The following is a 26,762-nucleotide window of genomic DNA, read 5'->3' as shown; positions in this document are numbered from 1 at the left end:
TGAGCCAGGGGCACCGCTTTATCTGTAAGAGCCCTTTAGCGTAGCATGACACCTGAGAGACTTCAGCAGGATATAAGTTTGCTCTGGTACTGAGGTATGATTTAATATCCTCAATTGTTCTGGAAATTTGAGCTGCATGATTCAGGAGACTTGCATGAGTATGGGTTACCCCAGTGCTTAGCGAGATTTATGTGCTTAAAAGTGATGGGCGCTGTAACCACATTTCTAACGCGCTGATGCAGGACGGGAGGGGAAGAAAAGCCGTATGAACGGGAGCTGTGCTCTGCCGGTGGCGGAGGCAGGCTCCTGCACAGGAAACTCGCAACACGAGCTCCCGCAAATGCCAAAACGAGGAGGGGAAAAAAAAAACCAACCCAAAAAAAAAAAAAAAAAATAAAAAAAAATAAAAAAAAATCCACCCCGACGAACCCAAACAGAGGAAACGTCTTTCCGCAGCTTTTAATTGCAGCCTCCTGTTTGCGCTGCCCACGCTGGAAGCTGTCACCCTTTCCCTGCTATCCTCCCCGGGATCCGGGAGCGGCGGGGGACAGCGCGGGGACAGCGGGGGGACAGCGCGGGGACAGCGGGGGGACAGCGGGCCCCGAGCGACACCGGTCCCCGCTGGGAGCGTCCCGCTGCTGCCGGGGGTACCGGGAGGGGCCCGGGGGTGCTGCCGGCGTGGCGGCGCGGGCACGGCGCCGGGGCAGGACCGGCGGCTGCCACTCACGGCGCCGCCTCCGCCTCCGCGGGCGGGGGCCGGGCTCGAACCCGCGGCCGCCGCGCAGGGCGGGCTCCGAGCCGCCCCCGCCGCGCCCAGATGTGGCGGGAGCCGCCCGCGCTCGCATCGCCCCGGCCCCGCGGGGACAGCCCCGGCCCCGGCAGCGCACGGAGCCGGTAAGCGCCGCGCACGCACGGACGGGGCCGCGGGTCCTCCGCCCGCAGAGCGGGAGTTTCCTCCCCGTATTTTCCTCCTCTTTCTGCCCATCTTTCCTTCCTCCCTCCGCTCCCCCCCTCCCCAAGCCGGCATTGGGGCCTCCCAGCTGTTTCCGCCGCTCTCCAGATGTTGGGGGAAGAAGAGGGATGGTCCTGCCTGGGGTAGCGCGGGGCCTCGGGGTGTTCCGTCCTGGAAATGAGAGCGTTAGGGAACATCTGGCAGAGGTTAATCCCGATGGGGGCTGGCAGGAGGTGATGGGTGAAAGACTTGGGGCACTGCCTGGGCCAGCAGTATGAGTGGCAGTTCCATCAAGAAATGAGATCTGATGGCAGCAAAAGGGCTGGTTACAATGTTGCATGTTTATTTTTTTCTTGTAAGATGCTGTGGGCTCATGGCAACTTCTCTGTAGACAGATGAGTCATGTAGTGCATGTGTGTCAACTAAGGCACAAAAGGAAGGAAAAGTATCCAGATTAGCATGAAGATCAAAGTAATGTCTTGTTACAGAGGAGTGGTGGACGCTATGCTAGGTAGTAAGCACAGTACACACCTGGATGCTGGTCCATTGCTGAGCTGTGGGATGCCAGGATATAAGGAAGTCAGCTGCTCCTATTTCTTGGCTAGGAGTCAGGTCCTGAAGAGGTTTGGATTCTGCTGCTCTTAAGTCACTTTGTGACTCCCAGTGTAAGAGCTGGTGGGTCAAGAGTTCAGGCCATGTGCAGCACTATTCTTCTGGGCGTTCTCAGGGGAACAGCCAGGATGCACAGCAAGCACTGCAGCGTGAGCACAGGCCTAGGAAGAGATGCAACTACAGAAAGGGAGATTGGTTCCACTCTATACAAAGTTGAAGGTAAACTAATTACCAATATTGGGGCCAGCAGAGTATCTTGGGCTTTGTGAGTAAGTGGTAGTTTGCCTTCAGGTTAATGGAGTGCACACAGCGCCAAATTTCCTGTCTCTCACCTACCTGATACTTCTTTTTGTTATCTCATTGCTTCTGACTTTGTTTTTCAGAAAAACTGTGATTCAAGAAAGGCACCATGAAAGGTGAGGAAGTTCGGCAGAGGAGAAAAGAGGGCAGGTCTAGGAATGGAGAGCGAGCCCGGCACAAAGGAAAGAGCAAGGGTAAACACAGAGAGAGCCGACTTGGCAGCCAGGAGGCAGAGGATGTCTCTCTGCATGCACAGCAGAAGCTGCTGGCTGAGGAGAAAGCAGCCATGGCAAAGTCACAGGAAGAGTCAGCAATCTCAATTTGCCTGCAAGTGCTCCTGCCATACCTCCTAGCTGGGCTTGGCATGGTCTTGGCAGGCATGGTTTTGGATTATGTTCAGGTAAGGGGAAGAAACTCATCTGACACACCTGCTGTGGGATAAGTGGGGGACTTTTCTTCACAGGCAGGGGGTTTGCTCTGGGAACGGCACAGTAAGGGAGGATTTGCAGCAGTTTCCTATGCCAGCATGTCCCTCAAAGTCAGCTATTATGTACTGTGCAGCTCTCAAGAGACACGTGGTGCTTTTCTGGTTGCCTTTCCTCTGGATAAAAAAGAGAACACGGTACTAAAGAGTACATGAAGGCTGATTGGGGATGTGGACTCCTAATTGATTAGTGATTAGGAATATGCAGAGATCTCCCCTTGGTCCTGGGAAGAGGTTGTGTGAGTGCAGCCTGGGGTGGCATGGTGCTTTCCTGCAGCAGACAAAGGGGTGACATTGCAATGGATGTAGCTCTGGACTGTCCTGCACCCTCTTCTTCCTTGCACAAGGCATCAGCCAGCCCAGCACTGTTCACATTTCATACAACAGCTCAGCCCTGCCTGTGCACCACGTCCTTTTCTAAGGCCTCACAGCAGAGGACTTGAATTCCTTAAGTCCCATTTCTGATTCTGTAGGGATCAGGGTAAGACCTTTCCTCCTATGGTACAGCAATACAGACCTCTAAGGCAGTGATCAGCACCTAATTTTAGACAGTTTAAAGCTGATTATAAATTACCATGCCTCTGCACTCTGGGTTCCTCTCACAGCATGCCTTTTTGTTAACCTTTTTATTTGACTAACTAGCTGTGAGGTCAAGCTACCCTGACCTATCTGATACAGGTACACAGAAGCTGCAGTGCTTACATTGACAACTTTCACAAATGTGGAGCTGTGCTCTTCTGTCATTAACCCAGGGCTGATGTCCCTGAGCTAGAAGAGCTATAAAGGCTTAGGAGTGACACAGTATCCTTAACTGACCTTAGCATGTACTTGATACCCAGCAGAATGTCTAGTCAGATCACAGAACACCAGGCAAATGCAGAACCAGTGTCAAACTACTTTTTGTCTCCTTAGACATTATTCCCAAGAGCCTTGAACACTGAGCAGCTACTTCAGTTTTTATTTTTTAGACTTTCTAGAGCTGCCTGTTCCTATGGATCTCTGACATTAAATCTATGTTTCTTCCTACTGTGGGTTATTAAAGTGCGAAATGCATTGCAGATGGGTTTGTGATGTTGGAGGAGGACTTTTCCTTCAATGTTTCTTCCCTGAGAGTTTTTGGTTTTTTTTTCTAGAGGGAACTAAGCCACTAATATGAACAGAATGTGAAGCAGACCTCATTCTCCTCTGAAACTGCAAAAATCTGTTTTCTGTTTTTGCAAATACAGAGCTCACTAACAGCCATCATAGTAGTGCTTAAAGTATGGGAAGTCAACCCATGCAATATCTCATAGGAAATGTGGCTCTTGGCAATGAGCACAGTGGCTGTTTGTGCATGACCATGGACTGCTTGAGCACATCTCAGCAAGGACTTGCTGCTGCCCTGCCCTCCTGAGCCAGTCCTGGCCTTTGCCTGGCTGCTGCTGCTGTTTCTGTGGGACAGCAGTGGCTCCCTGAGAGTCCCTGGGCCCCAGGCACTCTCCATCTGCCAGCTTCCATCTCTCCACTAAAGTTCTCTTCTCTGCCCTTTTCTAAAGTGGGGAGGGGAAGAGCAAGGTTAGAAACAAAAATTCCCTGCTTGGTGTAGCAGAGAGCTGCCAGAGTCAGGAGTGCAGAGCTCCAGCAGCTGGGACGTGCAGTCCCTGGAGAGCATCGCTCTCCTGGGAGCCCGCGGTGCTGGGGTCGTGCTGCCAGCACTGCCACCTTCTGAGAGCTCCTGCCATTTCTGTGTCTTTGCAGGGATGACAAGGTAGGCGTGAAACTGTGCTCTCAGCCACTTGCTGTCTTTCTGTTCTGTTTTTTGTACTGTGCCAGTGGAGGGGGGATCTAGATCAGGATCAGGGCTCACCCAAGAGGCTGTTTGTGCTTTGACTCCTCCAGGACAGTGCTACTTGTTGACTAGCTGGCAACATGAGGGTGTACCTGTGTGCAGAGCAGGGCAGCAGTGCACCTCTCCAGGTTTTACCATCTTGAGTGGCACAGCCATGAGTTGTTGTGGGTTTTGTTTTAGTTTTTTCCATAGCTAGTTACAATCCTTTTCCCACTGTTGAGCAATGCTTTCTTTCTTCTCAAACCTAATATACGTTTTCTGGACAAATAAGGTATATTTCTTTGCCAGAAAAATGTGGTGCATCTCTCTACTGATAAATATGGTGTGGCTCTTTATCAGAGGCTCCTTAAATGCATAATAAAATGGCCCAGTGTGCACACACGGGTCACCTGCACCAATTACCTCCCTGCATACTGATTTATCGGTTGAGGGCTTTTTATGGTGCTTGCTTAGAAGGAGAGAGATGGAGCGTGATAAACTCATAAACCCCGTCAGGCTGGTGCTTTAGTACAGGATGTGTTGCTGCTGTGTTTCTTAATGTCATTTGAGTCATTCAGTCTCATTGATATTTCCTTTACATTAATGCTTCTGCCTGTCATCAATTCAGTTAGCTGATACAGTGGCATATGGGACTAGGTAGGCACATTATTAGAGCTGGAAAACTTATGTTTTTGTCCAGAAATAGTCTTTTATTTCCTTGAAGCCTCTGTAAATGACTAACTAGAACTGGGCCTTCATACTGACATTTCTCTCTTCCCAGCTGGTATAAAGAGGTTGGGTCATGTGTAGTTATTACAGGATTTTTATTAACCTGCCTCTTCCAGATTTTGTGGGACTTTTTTTTTCCAGTTAGATTAGCTGAAATGTGCTCCCCTGTTAGCTTTCAGCTAACTGGACCATTGTTAGGTGGTGGAGTCACTGTACACACCAAGGCAGCTGGGAGGGGAGAAGGTTTTAGGGGCTGTACCAAAATACCAGCCTAGAAAGCAGCAAAGGACAGAGCCTCTGCAGCTTGCATTTGTTTCCACTCTGCCTTGCTTGCAGGGAGATCTGCTCTGTCACCTCAGCTGGTGTGAACTCAGACCAAAGGAACACTGTCTAAATGGCCGAGAGCTTCCTCAGTTCCCAATTTAGCTGCAAGCATGTCATGTTCTCTCCAACTCCCCCACAGTGCTGGGGACCCTGTCACAAGGACAGAGTCCACAAGCCATTAGCCTTTTCCTCTCTGCAGGGAATGTGAGAGAAAGGGTAGATCCATCCTAAAAGGTGGTTTTTAAAGCTGTTTGACCCTCTGATTCAATTAGTTTGCCCAAAATAATTATTAGAAAGGAGCCCAGGCATAATACCATGACTCTTTTCCCTACATGCCTGACTTTGAGCTGAAGCCTTTACAGAGCAGGATACAAATTTTTTTGGCTGTATGTAGCCAGGGTGCAGCTCTGATTTTTGACCTTGTGTAAACTCCTTAACCATGAAGCCTCTGGGGTGAGACCTTCGTCTCAAAGACTACTTCCCAGGAGCGTGCAGGAGCAGCATGTTTCACTTTAGAACAGGAAGAGTGACCAGCTCACAGCGTGCCCTTTCCCTCCGTGCAGAGAGATTATGGAGCTACCTTAAATGAGCTCCGGCTAGGACTCTTATCTTGGCCTTTGCAAACTAGCAGAAAGTTGAAGTGATGACAGCAGATAAGGCTGCTCGCTTTTGAAGCTTATTGGCCGGTTCTCTGAACTTTTTTTCCTCCCGAGAGCCAGTCATTCAGAGGTGCAGCTGGCACAGCCTGATTGTTCTGTCCCACCATGGAGCGGACACAAGGGGCTGGGGTCTAGAAGGGCAGATCTTGTGTCACCAGCCCGAGGGGCCGGGGTCTAGAAGGGCAGATCTTGTGTCACCAGCCGGCTCAGCCGTGTCACCTGCCTGGGGACAGACCTGTGTAACGCCGTCAGCTGAGAGAAGCGTGGGCTCCTGCTTGCCTTGACCTTTCTTCACCTTGGAGAAGTGCAGAATGGATCCTGGTTGGTAGCTCCCCACCTCCTCGGCCTCGGGACAGTGAGGAAAGTTCGGCAGTGCTTGTGGTGGGAGCGAGGGAGCTGGGCTGGTTGGCAGCAGGCTCACACATTAAACCATCGTATCAAACGCGCGCCGCGCTCTGACGAGAAATGTAACCCGAGGAGAAAGGACACCAGTGTGTTTGAGCACGCTGAGGGATTCTTGTATGACTTGTTACTCTTTCAGTGCTGTAGCCTGAGCAGGTCTTACTGGTTTTTACTGAAGTGGTGGGAGCTGAATGGGGTGTGGGCTCGCTTCTATTCGTCCACAAGCATCTCTACAATCTTCTCTTCTCTTTTTTAATTCCCCCCTGGATATAAATCAGAGAAATTGTGTCCACCGAGTTTGCTGCCACCTGGGCTCAACCCAGCTGAACCAATTTTGGAGGAAACCCTTGCTGCAATCATCTGGACGTGCTCCTAGGAGGAGAAGAAACTAAAGGAATTTGGCATCGTTGCTGTAGTTTGAGGAAAAACATTCCTTCTGGCTTTGGAGAGAGCTACAGAGAGGATCTGTGTCATGCCCTGATCTCCCTCCATTTTCCTGCTGAGCATGGGGTAACAGTGTGTGACCATGGTGGTCACCCAGTTACAGCTGGAACTGTGCTTCCACGGCAAGAAGCTGAGAGGTTTCACCTGCAAGTTGACCAGGTCAGCCAGTGGATTTCTCCCAGAGACTTCATTCTCCATTGCCTCCCAGATTTTTTTGCCATTCCTTCTGGCTGGCTTGGGAATGGTAGCTGCTGGCCTCTTGATGGATGTTGTTCAAGTAGGTACCTGTGATTAGGCAACTTGTAGTGAGAGGGTGGGCTAAGGCTCTGACCTTGAGTATTTGAGCTTGTTTGTTTTTAATGAGCATGGTCCTAGCAGCCAGTATGGCTGTAGGCTTTTCCTGTGCTGGAGGAACACCATCCATCTCCTTTAGATCAGTAGCTGGGTTCCTTGTGGTGTGGGATACTGGTTTTCAGATGGCTGCCTAGCACTGTCTGAGTGTGTTAGACTGGGTGCTCCCTTTTCTCTGTAGAGCTGAACACTTTGGTAAAGACTCCTGTGAAGCAACTGGATCAGGCTGCAGCATATTCCCCTGTTGCATGATATCATTTCTTTCCTTCAAAAATTGCTGATAAGGAGATCTAGGTCAGGGCTGTTATTATCTACCTGTTTTACTTGGAGGCAAGTTCATGCTTTCATTTCTTTGCAAACAACCTAATATAATCTTTGGTCTAGAAAGCATTTAGATACCGTGATGAGAGGCATGCCACCATAAAATGATTAGCCTTGCCTACAAACTATGTGCTTCTTTGGCAGCTCCTGAGGTGGGTATAAATTCAGAATAACTTCCCCTGGCTGCCAGGGAGTGCTGCAGCATTTACACCATTGTGCCCCCAACCAGGATCTCTCCCATCCGTCTTTCCTTTGTACTGGTGGCACAAATAGAAATGCAAAATTTGATCTTGTTTGGGCATCTAATGCTGGTGGATTTACAAATCAAAAGGCTGGCAGAGTTTCTCAAGGATATATCCTACACTCTGAGCTCACTGGAGTACATTGGACTCTCTGGCATTAATACCACAGGAGGAGCTAAATATGGATACTTGAATGTTTGGAAAGACAATACCTTGCTTGTTTTTTTCTTGCACTGGAAGAAACAAAGAAGGCAGAGAAGTTGAACTAAAGGAAGCACAAGGAATATCAAAGAAGGGTTAACTGGAGTGGCACAGGCAGTTGCTGGGCTGTGTTTGTCATCTCCACCTTGTGCTGTGCTTAGGCACAGACCTGTCTTGCAGCATTACAGAAGTTCTCAAACTACCCAAGATGTTATGTTGATAGTTAGCATTTGTCTCAAAGGAGAAAGACATAGCACATACCCACTCTGTACCTTGGAGTGAATAGCTGTTTGTCTAGAAGAAATCAATTCACTTGCTAAGAACTGAGCTGTGTTCAAAAACGTAACTGTATCCAAACTGAGGGGAAACACAGGCCATGTATGTGTACATTGCACCTGTCCTTTAAATAACAATGAGCAATCTAGTTTGGGTATTTGCTCACTTGACTCATAGAAATGGGGTCAGGTGTAAACCACAACCACAGGAAGTGTATATTTTGGTGAAGTATGTTGAAATGGAAATGGTCAGTCCATGAGTTCAGCTCCCAGAGGAGGGAGCCCAGTGCACTGAGAGTCACAAATGGCACAGAAGAGATGTCAGTGAGGTGAGCTGCCATGGTATGCACAACCCCACAAAACCTGGGAAAATGCAGAGATCTTATCCTTTAAAGGTTTGGGATATTGTTCTGTGCTTCTTTGTCTTTGAGCTGTTTATTTTGCTGCAAGTGTGAGAGACACAAACTCACAATCCTGTCCAACTAAAACCTGACACTAAGTTTGTTTGCTGGAGGCCAGGTACCATAAGACTCATATTGTCAGGCATGAGGGCTCACATACTCAAACTACAGGTTTTTCAAGTCCAGGAGTCTGTTCTCTGGTTTGCCCATTTTCTAGTGGTTCTTCTGACCAAGGAATGTTTTGCCCTATTTGTAGTTGCTGCAAAACATTCTTAGGAAACTCTGTGCCTGCCTTGGACAGGGAGATATATGGGCAAGCTTAAGGATGGTATCTAGAGCATAGATAATACTGAGTTTAATCCTGCTGCCCTTCTTTTATTACATACAAAATATCTTGAAATAACTTGGTTCTGTGTTGTGAGTCCAGCTGATGCTGTCTTTTGCAGGGCTCATATGGCTGTAAAGAGAGCAGAGTGTAAATTGCTCATTTGTATCACATTAAACCTCTCAGGATTTTAGCAGTTTCTGATCTGCTCTGGGATGAAACCAAGAACTGTTCATATTACTGTTTAAGAGAAAAATCAACAGATGAGATTTATCTAGCCCAGTTGACTCTAAGACACAGACCTGGGTCTCCCATGCTGTAGGAAGAGGATGCCCAAAGAAGATGTTTGCCATTTTCTCTTCCTGTGTGTGCAGGGGATGCAGTCTCTCTGCAGGGCTGATACCACAGCACAGGTTTTTTCCTTCTGGACATTTCTGCCTCTGTTCCAGTGGTCCTTGGCTGCTGGTCCATCTGGATTCTGGGCTGGCTGGCATTGCTGGAGACCTTGCAGGGCCCTGCCAGTGTTTGGCCCAGTTTTTGACAGTAAGGTGAAGAATCATGTTGAAGTTGGCTGATCAGATTTCAAACCAGAGAATTCAGGAGGAAAGCTTCCCTTTCATTTTCCCTCTCCATGCCACTGGAGTGGGACACAGTCCAAATGAAAGTCACAGATATAAGGTATCTCTGTCCTTTGTTGACAAAAGCCATAAGATGATTAGCTTTGAAAAGGATTTTTAATTGGCTTGCATTTTGTACTCTGGGATGTTGTGATCTTTCTGTTGACTTGTTCAGAGCAATGGAAAACCTTTGAGGCTTCTGAGCTGCTGCCGTGGGAGATGGATGGGGAAGGAACAGGACAGGTTGGGTCTGCGAGGACAGTGTGAGGAATTCCAGCAGGGCTGCACTGGGGCTGGGACCTGGCTCAATGCATCCATGATCACCTCTCTTCCTCTAAGGGACCCCACCAGCAGACCCAGCTGCTGTGGGTAGAACATGGAATTATTAACCAAGCTTCTTCAGAGCTGAGTTTTAGGGCTGATTTTCCATTACGAAGATGTGATATGGGAAAGAGTCTCTTTGTGTCTCTGTATCTGCCCGTGTGGGTTTGCAATGCTGCATGGAACGTTTTTGTTCTTTCTAGGCCAGTTTTCATCTCGAGGGACAGAGACATTTCCTAGGCTTTGTCCAGGTGTCTTCATTCAGGTAGTTTCCTGCCTGCATGGCTCCAAACTGCCCCACAGCCACTCCTCCAGCTGACAGTCCTGCAAGCTGATGGCACAGGCATCATCTGTTTATTCTGTATTTTTACAGTACTAACACAATGAAGTCCTGGCTGTTGTGGTATAAATCATTAAGAATCTTTCCTTAGGCTCTCAGTGAGTCACTAATGAGACTCAAATAGAGGCAATTAAGTCAGCTTTTTTTTTTTTTTTATTAGTACAGTTGTGTGATTATTAATTGTTCAGAGCTTTCAGGTGTAATTATATGTAAGGCAGAGTCCCAAAAAATCATACCTCATATGCTGAAACTTCTGTTCCAATGGCCTGAGACCTGCAAAATCTATTATGTCACAAGGATTGGAGCTTACTTAGATATACCAAATTCATCTTTCCCAAAGATGGTATGCACGGAAAATACAAACAGTTGAGTTTTTCTGTTGCTTTCTATTTATGTCTTTTTATGTGCAAAATATGCAAGGTCTTAAGTATGAATTTCTGCATGCCTCTGTGCTTTAAATGGTTGGGAGTTTTACATTGTGACTGTGAAGTCTGTGTTTTCTCCTCTTTCTTTTGAAGGCGTCAAAGATGTGTTTGGGTCTTTATTCTTTATTAAAGAGAGAGGAGAGAGGGGGACATGAATCTTTAAAAGAGATGTCCACCCCTAGCTTTTCTCAGGTATTTAAGTTCCTTGTTAACAAATTTAAACAAAACTGCAGTGTGTCAAATAATTTTTCTGTTGTTTGTTGTTTATGCAGTAGTAACGTACCTTGCACATTTTGAATCGTGCCTTTTCAGCACTGCCAGGAAAAGTGCCTTTTTTATGTTGATAATAACGTTTTGCCTGTTATCTGCACTTCTGAGGTGCCTTGCACCACATGCTCAGGACTGGCTCAGCCCCAGTTTCATTCATCCTGACTGAGAGGAAGCTGTGAGGTCTTCCCAGCAGACAGGCACCAGCACCTTCCCCAGCCTCCCATGGCCCAGCCAGAGAAAACACCGAGCTGTTCCACCCTGTGTGTATTTCCTAACAGGCTGGCAGCTGAATGTCTCACCATTTGTTGAGTCTGTCCAGCCACCTGGATATTCAGGTTTATAGACTCCCAGTGGATGTGGAACCCCAGGGTGGGTAGGGATGTGCTGGTTTGTTTTGTCCTCTAGTGACAGAATTCGGGACCACCATGGGTACTAGCCAGTCACAAGTTGGAAGGAGTGAACAAATTGATCCTTCATGTGATGTGCAGCTAAACTATGGAAATCTGTGCCACAGGATGGCACATGGCTTGGAGGGGGAGTTTGGATGAGGACCTGAAAGAGAAAGCCTTTCAACACTGGGAAGTGTGCAGAAAACCCCACCAGCTCAGTACCCTGTGGCAGGTAGTCAGAGTCTGGAAAATGCACAGGAGAGTTATCCCATTCACTTGTTTTTGTAGATTCTTGTTTTATACACCCAAATTGGATTATTGGCAGAGCTAAGGATGGGTTAGATGGACCTCTGATCATTGCAGCCACCCTTTTTTCCTGTATTCTGCTCTTAGATGTTTGGCTCGTTACTTTTCCTTCATGCTGTGATTTCATCCTGATTTAAAGCTCTCTGCCTACAGCAGGACTTTGCCAACACCATTGAATGCACAGAGGAGGGATGAATTCTATTCCAAGGCATTCTGTGGTACAAAAATTAGAGAACCTGTTGACCTGTCCGTCAACAAAGTTTCTTATGTTTTCAGATTGTCTCTGGTGTTGCAGTTGGTTCAAGAGCTTTGTACAGTTCAGCTTCAGTGGAACAACAACAGCCAAGATATTGGCCCAGTAGTTTGGCTTATGAGATATCTTAATTCAAAACCTTTTCCAGCTATACCAAGACTGTGCTTGGTAACAGGAAGATTTAGGAACTGCCTGTGGAGAAGACATGCAAAAATCTCATTCCCTCCCCCCACCAGTCTTAGATGTTTGACTAGAAGTTTTGTAAGAAAAGACACACACAACTTCTTGTGCAAGATCATTTTCCAGATCTTTGGTTTTGTTCCTATGAGTTTGGTTAGCAGTAGATGTACCTAGGTTCTCATCACAGAGGTTCTAGTGTCAGTGCAAGGGATGGAGAACATGCTGTATTTAATTTGGCTTGTGAACCTTAATGACATTTAATGTTGGTCTTGGCCGATGCTAAAGGCAGGTTTTAATTTGTGGGTTTCCAAAATCTTCTGTTGCCCCTAGAAGGAAAGATCCTTCCCCATTAGTGCAGTGCTTTGTTGTGCATGAGATGAGGGAGAATACTGCAAGCTGAAAATTCCTTCCTTCCCTCCCAAAATGCAAAACATAAAATGCATCAGGGCAGCATCTGCCCCTGTGTGCACAGCACACCTGGAGGTGCTGAGAGGAACTGGCAGCAGCACAAGCTGAGGTCACTTTGTTTTCTTCCAGCACTGGGACGTGTTCCGGACAATCACAGAAGTGTTTATCCTGGTTCCTGCCTTGGTTGGCCTGAAGGGAAATCTGGAGATGACCCTGGCATCCAGACTCTCCACTGCTGTGAGTGTTAACAAGCTGGTGGGGAGTGTTGGGAGGGGGGTGATTAGCAGGAGACATCAGGAGATTCTTCATTTATATAATCACACCGTGTATGAGAGATGCCCTTTTCTGCTAACTAGAAACTAGTGGGGTGTGAGCATTAAAATAATGTGTTTGCCCTCGTTTTGTAACTGGAACAGAGAATTTCCATCTGCACTTTGAAGGTGAATTAATCCCTGGGTGGCCACTTGCTGGTATTTGGGGCCCTGTGACACATGAAGGAGACAAAGGCAGGGCTCCACAGCTGTCAGCTTCAGTGCTGGATTGCTTTTCTGTGGGTATTGATCCTTGAGGCCTTCCCAGCAATCCTACCTTGGGGGAGCAGACTAAGGCTTCTTGGAACCTGCAGCAGCTTTTGCTGCTCTGTATTTGATCTCTTCTGTCTCCCTAAGCAATTTTTTTTTTTACTTTGGTCTTTTTTTATTATGCCTCAGGAGAAATTATAGCTTACCAGAGCAATTTAGGGGGAACAAAGGGCAAAAAATGGTTTAATTTGTTCAGTTTTTTTGTCTGTGTGAGATGTGATGGATATGCCCACTTCACTTTTAGCTGGGTGCCCTGCAACACCTCTGCACCTCCAGTGTGAGTCTCTGATGCCCCTGGGACACTGGGCTGGTGGAAAAGTGTCAAGAAGGAAATGCAGGGAAGGTTGGGAGATGGTGACCTGCATTTGCCTCTCTCTGACATCCCCTTTCCCCCAGGGACCAGGTGAAACTGCCTTCAGCAGCCACCTGTACCACAGAAACAGCTTTTCAGAGTGTCTCTCTTGACTCCTAGGCTAACACTGGACAGATGGATGATGCCCAGAAGCAATGGAAAATGGCCACCTGCAATTTAGCCCTTATCCAGGTGAGTCACTTCAGCTGGGAGATGCAAAAGTCCCTTTTCTCTTGCTGTGTTGCAGACCAGCAGCAGCTGTTCCAGCAGTGCTGAATGCACAGCTGGTGATTTGGGGCAGGTATCCTCAACACAGCCAAGCAGAGCCAGGACTTGACCTCCAATAAAGCTCTGTGTGGCCCCAGAGCTTGTAGTTTAGCTGTAAAACACATCTAGACATTCACTGCCTTTGTGGACAGACTGAACTAATAAAACTCCTTTTGCAGCAGGAGCTGTGGCACAATCCCTGTTTCACAGCAGCCTCTGGATAAAGCCTGTCATTTACTGGCACTGTTTGGGAATCAGCCTTGGGCAGGAGGGGAGAGATGGGAGAAATTGCCTCTTGTAAAGGCAATTCTTCTGCTTGTTAAAATCCAGGAGCCAGCCTAGAGTCTGCACATGGCAAGACCTCAGGGCTGGCAGCATGTGTCTGTGTGCTTTCCCTTATCTCCCTGCTCCAAGCCTCTGGAGTGCAGAGCTGATGGGGAGCCCATTTTTGTCTTGACCAGGGCTATTCCTTTGCTGGTGGACTCACTGTCCTTTGCTGAAGTGTTATCTGCCTTTTGCAGGCCCCCAGAGATTTTCTGCAAACTTTGTCAGGATTTCTTTTTTGATCTAGTGGAGCCTTGCAGGGATGCTGTTTAAATACTCAAACAATCAGCATCTGTGCCAGGCTTTGCCCTCCAGGCTGTGGCAGTGCTGCAGTCGTGTGGAGCCAGGGCTGCCAGCAGCAGATGTGGGTGAGTGCTCACCAGCTGTGCTTTGCTCCCCAGGTCCAGGCCACTGTGGTGGGACTGCTGGCTGCTGTCGCTGCTGTGATCCTGGGAGCCATCTCCAAGGGCTCTGTGGAGCTGAGCCAGGCTGCTGTGCTGTGTGCCAGCAGCGTGACCACGGCCTTCATAGCTGCACTTTCCCTTGGTGAGTGGCTCTGCTTCCTCAGATCAAACATGCAGCACTCAGGTGGGGAATGAACTGTCCCTGTTCCTGCAGGGAGGCCCAGCTGGCATCCCTCTGCTCTGGCAGAGGGAGGAGGGATGCAGGGAGCTGTGTCTGCTGCTTTCATCCTCTCTGCATCCTGCCTTTGCTTCTCTTCCCCCGTGGTCTGTTGCTCACAGCATCCACAGGCAGAATCAAAACGTGCTTCACCTGACACATGAAAAGTGCCCCAAGCTGTGCATGGCTGTACAAACACCCCCACTCCACGTCTCTTGGGTGTCACATGAGCCATCTACACTGTCCCTTTCCCAGGGGAGGGTGAAATAATGTCACCCAGGGAATGGAGGGTCTGTTAGCTGACAAATCCAGACCACACTCGAGATGGATTTGGGTCTCCCCACGCCCTGCAGTTTGCCTGCTGTGAGCTGGGAGCCAGGCAGTTCTCTCCCCTGGGTTTTCCTCTTCCAGGGGAATGGGATGGGCTGGACAGCAGGAGCTGTTCTGAGAGGACTGAAGATCTCCAGTTCGTGGGTCTGCCATACGAGGGCAGCATGATACCCTGAATAGAGCAGCTGGCACAAAGGATGCTGCAAGCTTTCTAAATGAAAGGGACGAGTTAGAACAACTGCATATCCCGAAGCTGGAGTCAAAGGCTGACTGTAGATGCCTTTGATGAAAAACGTTGGATGAGGCAGTTGTTAAAAACCAGCAGCTCAGCTTTCATTGCTCTTCCTACAATCTCCCTGCTTGAGAGGCTTTGCTGCTGTGCTGTCTCGGGTTTGACATCAGTTTTTTCCCTGGACATGCCACAGGCAGCCTGAGTGTGGGTGTGCACGATGGGAAGCTGCTGTTTTTATGGCCAGGGAGGGGAGCAGCATGAACTGTGCTGAGGGGAGGGGAGTGTGGGTGTCTGGGAGGGCTGCTGTGGAAATGTCACGCTGTGTGAGGATGTGTTTTTGTGTTAAGGATGCTGTATCAGGGAGGATGCATATGTAGCATTTCTTGGGGTAGAACTGAAGCTCCTGTGCATGCTCAGCTTTGGAGGGGCTGTGTAGACAGGCACAGAGAGGTTGTGAGCTGGGGGGAATCACCATTTCTTGGGCTTCCTTTGGTGCAGCCTGTCAGCCACAGAAGGACTTTGAAGGGGTGTCTTATGTCTTGTCTCAGGGCTGCCTTTGCTAGTTAGCAATGCAGCCTGGCCAGGGCTTATTCCAGGTGCTTCTTCCACAGGCCTGTGAGAGATCTGATAGCTGAGGGATTCCCACATGTTCACCAGAGTCTGGAGTTTTTGCTCCTAAACTTACTTGGGCAGGCAAAACCTCTCTTCTCCCCAGCAATGCTGAAAAGCAGCTCAGTATTCCAGGTGCCCCTCAGAGGCCACCACCATAAGCCCTTGACTCTGGAGCTGCTCACAGCATCAATATCCACCCAGTGCAAATTAAAGCAGCCCCAAAGGCTCTGGGACGTGAGGGCTCAATCTGATAGCTGGGCTGAAAGGCTAATGCAGGCCACTGTAAGGCTCCTTGGTGATTCAAACTTTGAGAAATTGCTCCTTGGTGATTCAAACTTTGAGAAATTTCAGTCTAATATGGAAAATAACTTTGTGCTGTGGAATCCAGAGGAGGGGATGGCACCAAGAGGCTGCTGCATGCCTGCTGTGTGCTTATCTATGAGTGTGCTTCGTGCCTGGTCCTGCTTCAAGGCAACAAAGATTAGGCTGCTCAGGAGGGGAGCTTCTACATTTGGGCTGCCTGCTGGTATCTGCTTTGATCCCTGGAATTTGCTTGTGTGCCTCTGGGCCCTTGGTGCAGTTTATAAGGACAGAGTCATGCACTTCAGGTTGGTGAAAACAAAAGGACAAATTCCTGGGGGGGTCCAATCTCCAGCTGCATGGTGCTGCTGTGGGTAACGTGCTTCTTGCTTCTCCTAGACCCCCACATCCCTGCAGCTCTGGGGTAAAACACAGCCAAATGCTCTCTCTGATGCCTGCTCTGTGTCTTCTCTAGGTCTGGTGATGATTGGTGTGATCATTGGAGCAAGGAAAGTTGGGATCAATCCAGACAATGTCGCCACACCCATAGCAGCGAGCCTGGGAGATTTGATAACCCTTTCCCTCCTGGCAGGAATCAGCAGCACACTCTTCAAATACATAGGTACAGTGTTCAGCAGGGAGCTGCAGCTCAGCAAGGGAGCTCACAAATCCTTGTGAAATTACTGCAGGCTGCCTCAGCATTTCTGGCATGATTCAGAATGGAGGCTGTTGTGCCACTGGGGTAGATAAATGACCAAAGAGGCTTTTTCCAGACTGTCTTTTAGTAACAAACTGGAAGGCAGAGCCTGGTAAACACAAAGGGATTTGTCAAAGAAATGACCAACATGTATTGTGCAGCTTTGGAACAGGAGGCTGACATATGTGACACTGACTCTGTTCCTCGATCTGTCACTGGCCAAGCAAAACTACCTCATGTGCATGGGTAATAGCAGGTCCTTCTTCACAAGGCAGTTTCAGGGGTTTGGCACTAGTAAAATATTCTTGTATGCTCTCACATGGAGAGTCATGGATGAACAAGATATTCAGTTGGAGGGAAGTAGTCTGCAGTGTTTTTTGCCTGCAGGACTCTGGAGTAGGTGCTGTGGTCTGGGGTTAGCTGTGCTGCTGGTTGCCAAAGGCTTGGGCACCTGATGACCCTCAGAAGTTCAAAACATTGGTGATATATGTCTGTTGCTTTTAAAGTGTTAGGCTATTTACTGTGAGCCTAAGCTAGAACAGAAATGGGAAAATAAAAGGATCCAGGAAACTCAATTGCATTTGAAACCCAAACTGTTGCTTCAGACTGAGCAGAAGCAGTGAGGCAGCTGTTCTCAGTTTGCATAACTCATTCCATGTGCAAGCACAAGTGAGGGAGTGAAGGAGCACACACTGCAGGGAGAGGCCTATGAATCGCTTCCATCCCGTCCTCCTTGAGCTTCAGAGGTGCTTTTTTAAAATAGGATTTTTCCATGATGCCATTGCACCTGCCTCTGTAAAGCTAATCTCTCTTTCACTTGCTGTGCCTCAGATAATATCTCCCAGGGAGCACAGGGCAGAACAACATGATAACCTCTATGGCTGTGACCAGAGAGCATTTCTGGGGTTGCCAGAGTAGTTTAAAGAGCCTCTTGAGATGGAAAATAGTCAGCACACAGACACCAAGTCATTGGGAGCATGAAATGAAGCAGGTAGAAGGATGGCACTGCTGATGGTGCTTGAACAAATCCATTTCCCTGCCCAGTGTGTAAGAAGGTGCAGGTCACACTCTAAAAACTCCTGGGTCCTACCAAAATGTGTATGCATCCTGAAAAATACTGATGAGCCTGTAAAGTTTGAAGTACTGTGTACCACCTGATGCAGCACCTTCTCTTTCTGCAGAATATCCTCTTGCCAGAGATTTTTTTTCTCAATTTTTTTTTTTTTTAATTGCCTCTGGTCCTTCTCAGTCCTGCATAAAGGAGATACAAACTGTGCCAAAGGGTTTCAGCTTCCTTATGGGCTGCTGTGAGAGAATGTAGCAGAACTGGAATGTGGAGCCTGAAGACCATTCATCCTACCAGGAGTCTTTCTGTGGGCTCTGATAAGGTTTGATCAACTCCAGTGCTGTGCCTGCGTTATTTAAGAAGGAATTAATTGCTCAAAACAACATGTGGTGTGGGTAAGAGACCCAGTACAGCAGCTAGGTCTGTCATACAACCCACCTGTCCTGGATGACTCCAGGGGGCAAAGAGCACTGACAAAACTCTTAACTCCCAGCAGGAGCTGCATTTCAGTGCCCACTGAAGCCTCTCAGGAAGAGTTGCACCTCTTTGTGTAAGAGCCTTTCTCTCACAGCAGATGCCATCATCACGTCAGTGCTGTCGCATCCAGGTAGCCCAAGGCCCTGGCAATGGTGTTTTTAAAAATGCACACTTTGAGCTGCTTCATCTCCCAGATTACCTGCAAAGCCAGCATTACATCCCACTGCCTTTGGCCCCAGCTCAGAGACCAGATGGAGAGCTTTGTTGAAGAAGCATTTTTGTATCAAAAGGGTTGGCATCAGCCCCATTGCTCGAAGGTGTTTCTCATGCTTCTGAGTCATGTTTATTTTCTTTTAGTGCTGCACATCTTATTTTTTAATTTCTTTGCTTCTAAATATCACTGCAAGTCTATGCCTCTGCTGAATGGAAAAAGCACCTAATGGAAATACATGCAAGCTAGCACAAAAGAAACCCCAGATCTGAACTGGCTTATAGGTGCCAGAGAACATTTGTTCCTATAGAGCAGACCAGCTGCTCAGCAATTCTGCTAGCTTGCCTCCTAAAGTATTTCTTACCTCTTGTTTTAGGTGAAGGTATGAGGTGTCTGCCCTAAGTGGGATACAGCTTCCACACAGGAGCTTCCCATTGCCCTGCTGTTTGATTTGTACCCTGAAGCCAGAAATTTTGTAACTTTTCTTCTTTCTTAGTTGGAGATGGAATTGGAGAGTTGTTCGTCTTCAAATATAACTTTCTTTGAATCCTGCTGATTTTCAAACAGCATCCTCCAGCAGTGAATTTCAGGGATTAATTATGGATTTCTGTGGTGGAATGAGGTGGTTTTGTAGGGACTATCATGTTTCATGTGATTTTTCCTGTAACATAACTCGGCTGGAGCAAGAGTCCTGCTGCATTTCTTCCCATCTTTGTGCATTATGATTTTGGCAACCAGTGAAGCTACGGGAATTTAATTCGAGATTTCTTTCCCTTGCCAGATGTGAAGTACCTTTCTCCTCTGATCTGTGCTGTGTTCATTGTCATGATCCCTCTCTGGGTTGCTATTGCCAAGCAAAGTCCTTCCCTGGCTGAAGTCCTGAAGTCTGGGTGGCAGCCAGTTATTGTTGCCATGAGCATCAGCAGGTAAACTGAGGCACGGCTCCCAGCCCTGTGTGCACACTGCAGAGACACCCTGGGCTCACTTAGAGGGCCACCAAAGGTGACACTGGCAGGGACAGCAGCAGGGTATTTGCCCAGAGCTTCTCAGCCATTGGTGGCTCTCCAGCAGACTCTCTTACAGTCTGTAAAGTTTGAAGTACTGTGTGCCACCTGATGCAGCACCTTCTCCGGCTGCAGAATATCCTCTTGCCAGACAAGATTCTCAGTATTTTTTTTTCATTGCCTCTGGTTCTTCTCAGTCCTGCATAAAGGAGATACAAACTGTGCCAAAGGGTTTCAGTCTGTCTTATTTGTGAGACAGCTGATAAGGAGCCCCCAAAGGACTGGAAAAAGCAAATCATTCTAAGTCTCACTCGCACATCCAGGCACCACATGGGTGAAAGCCAGGAAACTGAAAGCACAGATGATGATCATCACAAATTGTCAGGCTTTGATCATCACAAATTGTCAGGCTTCAACCTCATTCTTATCCAGCTGTAAAGAGAAAATGCTGGTAAATGGAGAGCCAGGTAGTTCCTTCTTCCTGTGCTACATCTTTCAGCTGAGATCTGGAAAAGAATTTTTAAAAACTGCTAAGTGTGATATAGAAGTGTAACAAAACTTTGTGGGAGGATGATAATGCTTTCCTAACCACTACCAGTTTTGCTTGGGGGTGTGCAAGGAGGTTCTTCTGAACTCATTATGACATTAAAAAAATCTGTAATGCTTTCTGTAGGTGGAAGCTGAGCTGTAAAAGCAGTATATGGTGAACAGTCCAGCCCTGGCACTGGGGAGGATGCAGTAACCCATGGCACTGTGCTGTTTTCAATGTAGGAATTGCCCTGGGAAAAGATTGGTCCAACTTCATTTGCTGTCCTTTTCTTAACAGCATTGGTGGACTCATCCTGGACAAAACTGTAACTGACCCAAACTTTGAAGGCATGGCAGTTTTCACACCTGTGATTAATGGTAGGTTGGGTATGGGGGTTCTATGCATCCTTTATTTATGCCTCCCTTCCTCCCAAGGCTTCTGGCATCCACCATTGCCCCTACATTGAGATCAGTGTTCAATTCCCTGCTCCCATCATGGGTGGAAGTGAAGCTACTGGTCATCATCATGTTCCTGCTTGTGTTTGGAAGTGTCTCTGGAGCAAAATAGCAGTGAGGACAGAGCTGTGCAAAAAGGTTAACAGCATCTCTGAGAGCTGCATTGACACTTTTCATAAAATCAGACCTACGGGGATGTCACAATAAATCAATTTTCCCTTGTTTCCTTCCCTCCACTCAGTGATTTGTGCAGTGCAATCATCCCCTATAAGAATGTTGATAACTATTAATATAATTAGATTATACATGTGTATGTATCTGAGAGATTATATGCATGGATTGAATATAATTTGATTAACATATATAAAAACATATTTTGTATATATATATTTATATTTACATTTATATTTACATAATTATATATTATATATTATATATTATATATTATATATTATATATTATATATTATATTTTATGCGTTATACATATTTATATTTATATTTATATTTATGCATGAGATAAATATCTACCTCTCTCTCTCTCTCTCTATATATATATATATATAAAGATTATATGTATGGATTGGATATAATTTTATTTTATATATATCTCAACATATTTTGTGCATATTTATTTTTATTTTTATTTTTATTTTTATTTTTATTTTTATTTATATTTATATTTACATTTACATTTACATTCATTCACAGTACCTTTATGCACACACCTATCAGTACAAACTGCTGGGGATCCTGGTATCACTGAAGATCCACTAGCTTATTTTTCTGCTATTACAACATTCTCGTAGGACAGGCCCATTCCAAGGGAAACCCAGGTTCCCAGGGCCTCGTGCCACCCTCAGAGCATGGTGTCCTGTTGCAGTGCCAGAGGGTGTCACCCAGCTGCCACCTTCCTGCACCTGCATGAGGACACCGACCTTGCTGACCAGCCCTTTCCAGCACAGCTAGTGAAGGAGCCAGCCTGGGAAAGTCAGCAGGAATTTGGCTGAGCAGTGCCAGCCCCAGAGCTGGCTCTGTGGGGACAGGTGACCCGTGTGGCAGAGCTGCTGGCAGAGGTGTGCAGTGCTCTGTGTCTCTGCACAGGCAGCTCTTCACTCTGCCCGTGCAAAGCGTGGCAGGGCACGGCTCAGGTCCCACCTTCAGCTGCAATCAGACAGCCTGAGTATTTTCACTTTGATTCCTGTCTGGAAAATATCACATTTAATGATGATTTCTTCTCCAAGGAAGGAAAAACATGAGAAGCCTGTAGCATCTGGCTCACCGTTATCTTTTCTGTGGCATTTCCACCCTGAAAATACTTAGGGTGGTGGAAGTTTGCTCCACAGATCATTATCCCTCTACAGCTGCTTTTTCATGTTTACCGCAATTAATCAGTCTGGAATGAATTAATTTACTTTAATTAGCTAACATTTTTGGGTTCTAATTCGTTCTCATGATTCCTTCTCATTTAACAAGTGTGTTAGGTACCTTCAGACGGACATGTAATCATTCTCTGTGACTTTTTGTTTTCTTTCAAACATAATGTTTCTCTGAGTGAGTAAATCCAATGCTGCCATGAGCAGCATCTGCATTGCTTTCCCCAGGTATTGCTCACTGTGTCCAACCAGGTGCAATTAAATAATCTTCAGAGGCCACGTGGCATTTACATCCAGTGCTGCGGAGAAAGGGAAAATGTTTTCAGCCAGCAGTCAGAAGAACACAATTACTGGAGCCTTCCTGATTTTTAGGAGCTGTTCCTGCAAAGTGAAGAGTGCAGCACCCCTAGGGATGCAGGGATCAGGTTTTCTCTTTCTCTCACTGCTGCTCTCAGTGAATGCAGATTGCCTCTCATTAGGCTGGGTTTTGGACTGCTGTTTCCTGCTGTTTTCTGCTGTGGTGAAGGTGGTTTACAGGTTTTCTGTGTTTTGCCCTCACAGGTGTTGGAGGGAATCTGGTTGCCATCCAAGCCAGCCGAATTTCTACATTCCTGCACTTCTGGAGCATGCCTGGTGTTTTGCCATACAAGATGAGGCAGAATTGGCCCAACCCATGCACCACATTCTTCTCATCAGGTAGACCCTGAACCCTTGGTGTCCATGTCTCTCTGTCATCACAGATAGCTCCTTTCCCAAGCCTGGCTGGTGGAGGATCAGCTGGGTTTCAAAGACAGAACTTTCCCTTTCCTCAGTATTCACTCAAAGAGGAAGCATCCTTGCAGTGGGCAGCATGAAAAAAAGGCTTAAGGCATATTTGCTCACTGGCATGCAAAGAAAGTGGCCTTCAGGGAGCACTAAAGAAAGTAATTGAAAAAGAATCTTAGATTTGATCTAACAGAAAGTCATTTTAATGGGCAGCCTACAGCCATCACCTGTGGACAGAGCAGTGAATAGACCACAATCTTGCTGAAAATCAGCAATTCCTCCATCTTCAGCACTGGAAATACTTAAGAATCAGCAAAAGTCAGTTTGGGGTCTGTTGTCTTTATAGAGTTCCTCTTGAATTTCTCTGTTAAGTTGAGAGTTGGTGCTAGATCCAACTATAAACTGGGAAAATCTGTTGCAGTAAGGCACAGCAGAAGTTGTGGGAGGCAGAAAGAAGCTGAGAGGAGTTTCTGCAAAAATCAGAGTGGATCAGCACGAAGCACAAAGCCTTTGGCATGCAGTTTCAGTGCTAGACAAAGCTGCTGGGCTGATCCTGCAGATGCTTGCTGTGTTTGTGTGATCTAAAGAAGGCATTAGCAATGAGGTTGGCGGGAGGGGGCAGCCCCAGGTTTATGCACTAAAATATGAACTGTGTCCTGTTCTCCCCTCACCCTTCCCAACTCCTCTTACCCCGTTTCTGTCTCTGCTCTGCAGGGGTGAATTCCAAGTCAGCCCGGGTCCTGTTCCTCCTGGTTATCCCAGGGCACCTCGTGTTCCTCTACACCATCCATCTGCTGCAGGGAGGCCACACGTCCCTGTCCTTCACCTTTGTGATGTTCTATCTGGCTGCTGCTTTGCTGCAGGTAAACCCCAAACTCTCATCCAAAAGGCATCTATCAGATAACATAAAACCAGCATTCTCCAGGTTAAAAAGGAGTCGCAGTAAAACGTTCAGCAGCAGCCTCTGTTTCCTGTCATTTCAGGTGTGCTTCTGCCAGGAATCATGTACATTCTGTAGCTCCAGTAATACCTCACCCAAATTGCCAGGCTCTAGTTTCCCACATGAGCACAACTGTGCTTTGGGGCAAGTGAGGGATCGGGTGTGAGAGGAGAAAAAACTTCTCAGCATCCACTGAGCTGCAGTAAGTGTGCAGAGACACACTTAGCAAGAAGCACCTTGTTTGAAAACGTTCCCTCCTTGGGTCTCTAAGCTCCAAGTATTTCCAGGCTGCCACTAGTTACCCCAGCAAGGTGAGAAGCAGTGAACTGCAGCCAGCACGTTTCCCCACCCATTTTGTAAACCACTGTCACATTTTATAGTGAAGACCTAAGGAATCCCTCTGGGCAGGGCCTTGTGGGCAAAAAGCAGAGAGAAAGCCCTGAGCAATTCATCTTCAAAAGTAAAAGCTCCTGGTAGGCAATGAGCAGATCATCTGGTTTGTTCTGCTTGTTCCCTTTTGCTGCTTTTCCCGCCCTGTAAACTTTATTTTTCTCACTCAGAAATGCATGTGGCTGTTGCCTGAACTCACAGAGCTCTGACTTCACTTGCCCTTTAAAATGAGTGATTCATTGATTTGCATGATGAGGTGGCTGACTCTCACTTTGCCTTACAAGCAGCCTTGTGTCTGAGGGTGAATTCCTTGTGTGTGTAAACAATCAGTTTTTCTCGACCTTTGCACAACCCTAAGCCCAGAAGCACAGCCACAGTTTAAAGGAAAATATTTATTCTTCTCTTTATGCATCGAGGTAACTCCTCAACCAAAGCCAAGCATGCAAATTCAAGAATAAATGACAGCATAAAGAGCAGCATCCCAGCAACACCACTGACCCCAAAAGATTTCTGGAGGCCAGTGGAGGAGGGTACACTCAGCCTGGCCCTTTTTTCCCCTCTATTATACTTTATAAAGAAAGACAGAAAGAAAAAGGGGGGAAGTTTGGGTCAGTTGGAGGAAGCCCAAGATCAGAGCCCAGAAAATGTGACCTCAGAGGAGTGATTGAATGGACTGGGGTTAACTATTCCAAAGTAGAGAGACTTGGGAAAAGTCTGGTTAACAGCCTTTAAATTGCCATATTTCTGTAGGAAGGGACAGAATAACATTTGCTATGTGGTCATTAGGGGAGGAAACATGAAGTCATGGGTTTCAAATAGAAAAAGGCAGATTTATGTTGGGAAAAACAAAAATGGGGGAAAAAAAGCTCAGGGGCTGATTGCTTAGAGTGTGGCATCTCCAACTGTGAGGGTTGTTTAGCACAAGTTAAACAAATTTTCCATCAGGAAAGATGTGGATGTATTTGATCCTGAATTGAGGAAGACAAATGATCTATGTAAAACTCGCAAGTTTCCAGCCAGCTTTAGTTTCTGTGATTCTGTTATTTAATTTACTTCCCCATCTCTCCTCCTCCCTTTCTCCCAACCCAGCTTGCAGTTTTCACCTTTAGAAATGCTGCCTCAGGCTTTGGTTCCTGATGTGCTGTGGTCTCCCATGGAGGGACCACAGATGTGGGGTGCAAATTCTCTCTTCCTTCTTAATTCAATTAACTAGACAGTCTTTAATCTTTAACCAAAGTATTTTTTCTGCCATCTGTTTATCAGAATTGGGAATGAAATAAGAATTAAAAGAAATCACAACAAAGATTTTTAAACTGTTGAGATTAAAAAAAAAGATTTTTTTTTTTTTAACATGTCAGTTCTGCTTGGGATAGCTTTGATGTAAAAACTGCCTCAAACTCCAGTTGTCCACTGAGAGTTTTAGGAAAAACAAAGTAGACATGATCTGAATTTCTAATGGAAAAAGGAGGATGAAGAGAAAAAAGTCTGTCTACGAACTTGTCCTTTGGGGTTGCCTGCATATTCACAGAAACCCTTCAGCTGGTGGAGTGAGTGGAGCACTCCCATTCAAGGCACAGGGGTAGGAACTGCACCTTTGGGAGATGCTCTTGGTGTGGCCAGGCAGGGCTGGTGGGCAGTTCAAGCAGGGTTCCACACTTGTGGCTGGCAGCAGAGGGCTGTGGCACTGTGGGTTATGTGATGCCAAAAGGTAGGAGCCAGCTACAGCCATCCCATCCCATCCCATCCCATCCCATCCCATCCCATCCCATCCCATCCCATCCCATCCCATCCCATCCCAGTGAGGAACCTCAGCTCTCTGGGGCAGGTGTGAGTGCTCAGGGACCCCTGTTAGCTCTGGCTCCCTGGCCATGGCCACCTCACCTTGGCTTTGAGCCCAGGGTTTGTGTCTGACCTTCTCTCTGCCCTCCTGTCTCTCTCTCCCAGGTGGGGATCCTGCTCTACGTGGCTGACCTGATTGTGCGCCTGATGTGGAGGAAGGCTCTGGACCCAGATAATTTCTCCATCCCCTACCTCACTGCCCTGGGGGACCTCCTGGGCACTGGATTCCTGGCCATCTGTTTCCGCCTGGTTTGGCTCATCCACGGCACAGACATGAACCTGGGCAACTGAGAGTCCCTGTGCTGCTCTCGTCCCCGGTGTGACACGGTGCTTCCCTCCGGGCCACCGGGGTACCTGGCACTCAGTGCTGGCTCACCTGGCTGGGCTGGGCTCCCCTGGCATACCTGGCACTCAGTGCTGGCTCACCTGGCTGGGCTGGGCTCCCCTAGCACCCCGACACCCACCTGCCCTGCCCTCTGTGCCTTACAGCCCGCCTGCCCCGAGGGATCAGCACCCACAAACTCCTGCCCTTGCGAGGGAGCAAAGCGGATTTAAGGAGCTCCCCCTGCTCACACCTGGCAAACAAGGCAACAAGGAGCATTTGGGCCACTGGGGAGGAAGGAATGAAGGAAGGAAGGAGCATTTGGGCCATGGTCTCCATCCCCAGCACTGTCACAGCCCCAAGGCTGCTCCAAAGCCTGCCAAGGTCACTGCGTCTGATCCTGCAAGTGGATGTTGCAGCCCCTCCATCAGACTCTGACTTTCCACCAAGGGAAATTCTTTATTCACCCCACTTTTCTCCTGCTCCTGGAGTGGCAGAGCAACCAGGTCTTTAAACTTGTCTTGTCTCTATCGCTCAGAGGCTCAGGATCTGAGGCAGTGAGCTGCTGGCTCATGCCCAGTGGAGGTTATCTAGGGATACCACCTACCTGCCCTAGCAGCATTGCTGGTGTCTGACCAAAAAGCTGGTTAGATTGCATTTTGGGGGCAGGAAGGTTTGTTTTTACGGTTTATGAAATGTCCAGTAGTTAAAATGTTTATAGAAACATAAATAAAG

General features: G+C 47.5%; 1 protein-coding gene across 3 annotated transcripts; it reads left to right on the top strand.

Annotated features, from left to right (window-relative positions):
- The first annotated feature begins 684 nt into the window (after positions 1-684).
- On the top strand, positions 685-26,762 carry SLC41A3 (solute carrier family 41 member 3). Of its 3 annotated transcripts, none has more exons than XM_064432733.1 (11): positions 685-894; positions 1,948-2,264; positions 12,468-12,575; positions 13,392-13,463; positions 14,264-14,408; positions 16,433-16,579; positions 19,190-19,334; positions 20,239-20,318; positions 22,333-22,467; positions 23,251-23,399; positions 25,811-26,762. In XM_064432733.1, exons 2-11 carry the CDS (start codon positions 1,974-1,976, stop codon positions 25,994-25,996), a joined length of 1,458 nt encoding a protein of 485 aa, XP_064288803.1. In that variant the 5' UTR covers positions 685-894; positions 1,948-1,973; the 3' UTR covers positions 25,997-26,762. The 3 variants fall into 3 exon arrangements, with proteins under 3 accessions (XP_064288803.1, XP_064288805.1, XP_064288804.1); XM_064432735.1 differs by having other exon boundaries at positions 691-894; positions 1,948-1,980; XM_064432734.1 differs by lacking the exons at positions 685-894; positions 1,948-2,264 and adding an exon at positions 6,182-6,990.

This window comes from Passer domesticus, chromosome 9 (genome assembly GCF_036417665.1).
Source record: "Passer domesticus isolate bPasDom1 chromosome 9, bPasDom1.hap1, whole genome shotgun sequence".
In the NCBI taxonomy this organism is placed as follows: domain Eukaryota; kingdom Metazoa; phylum Chordata; class Aves; order Passeriformes; family Passeridae; genus Passer; species Passer domesticus.
Note: the sequence above shows the minus strand (reverse complement) of the source record. Positions and strands in the feature narration are given on the sequence as shown.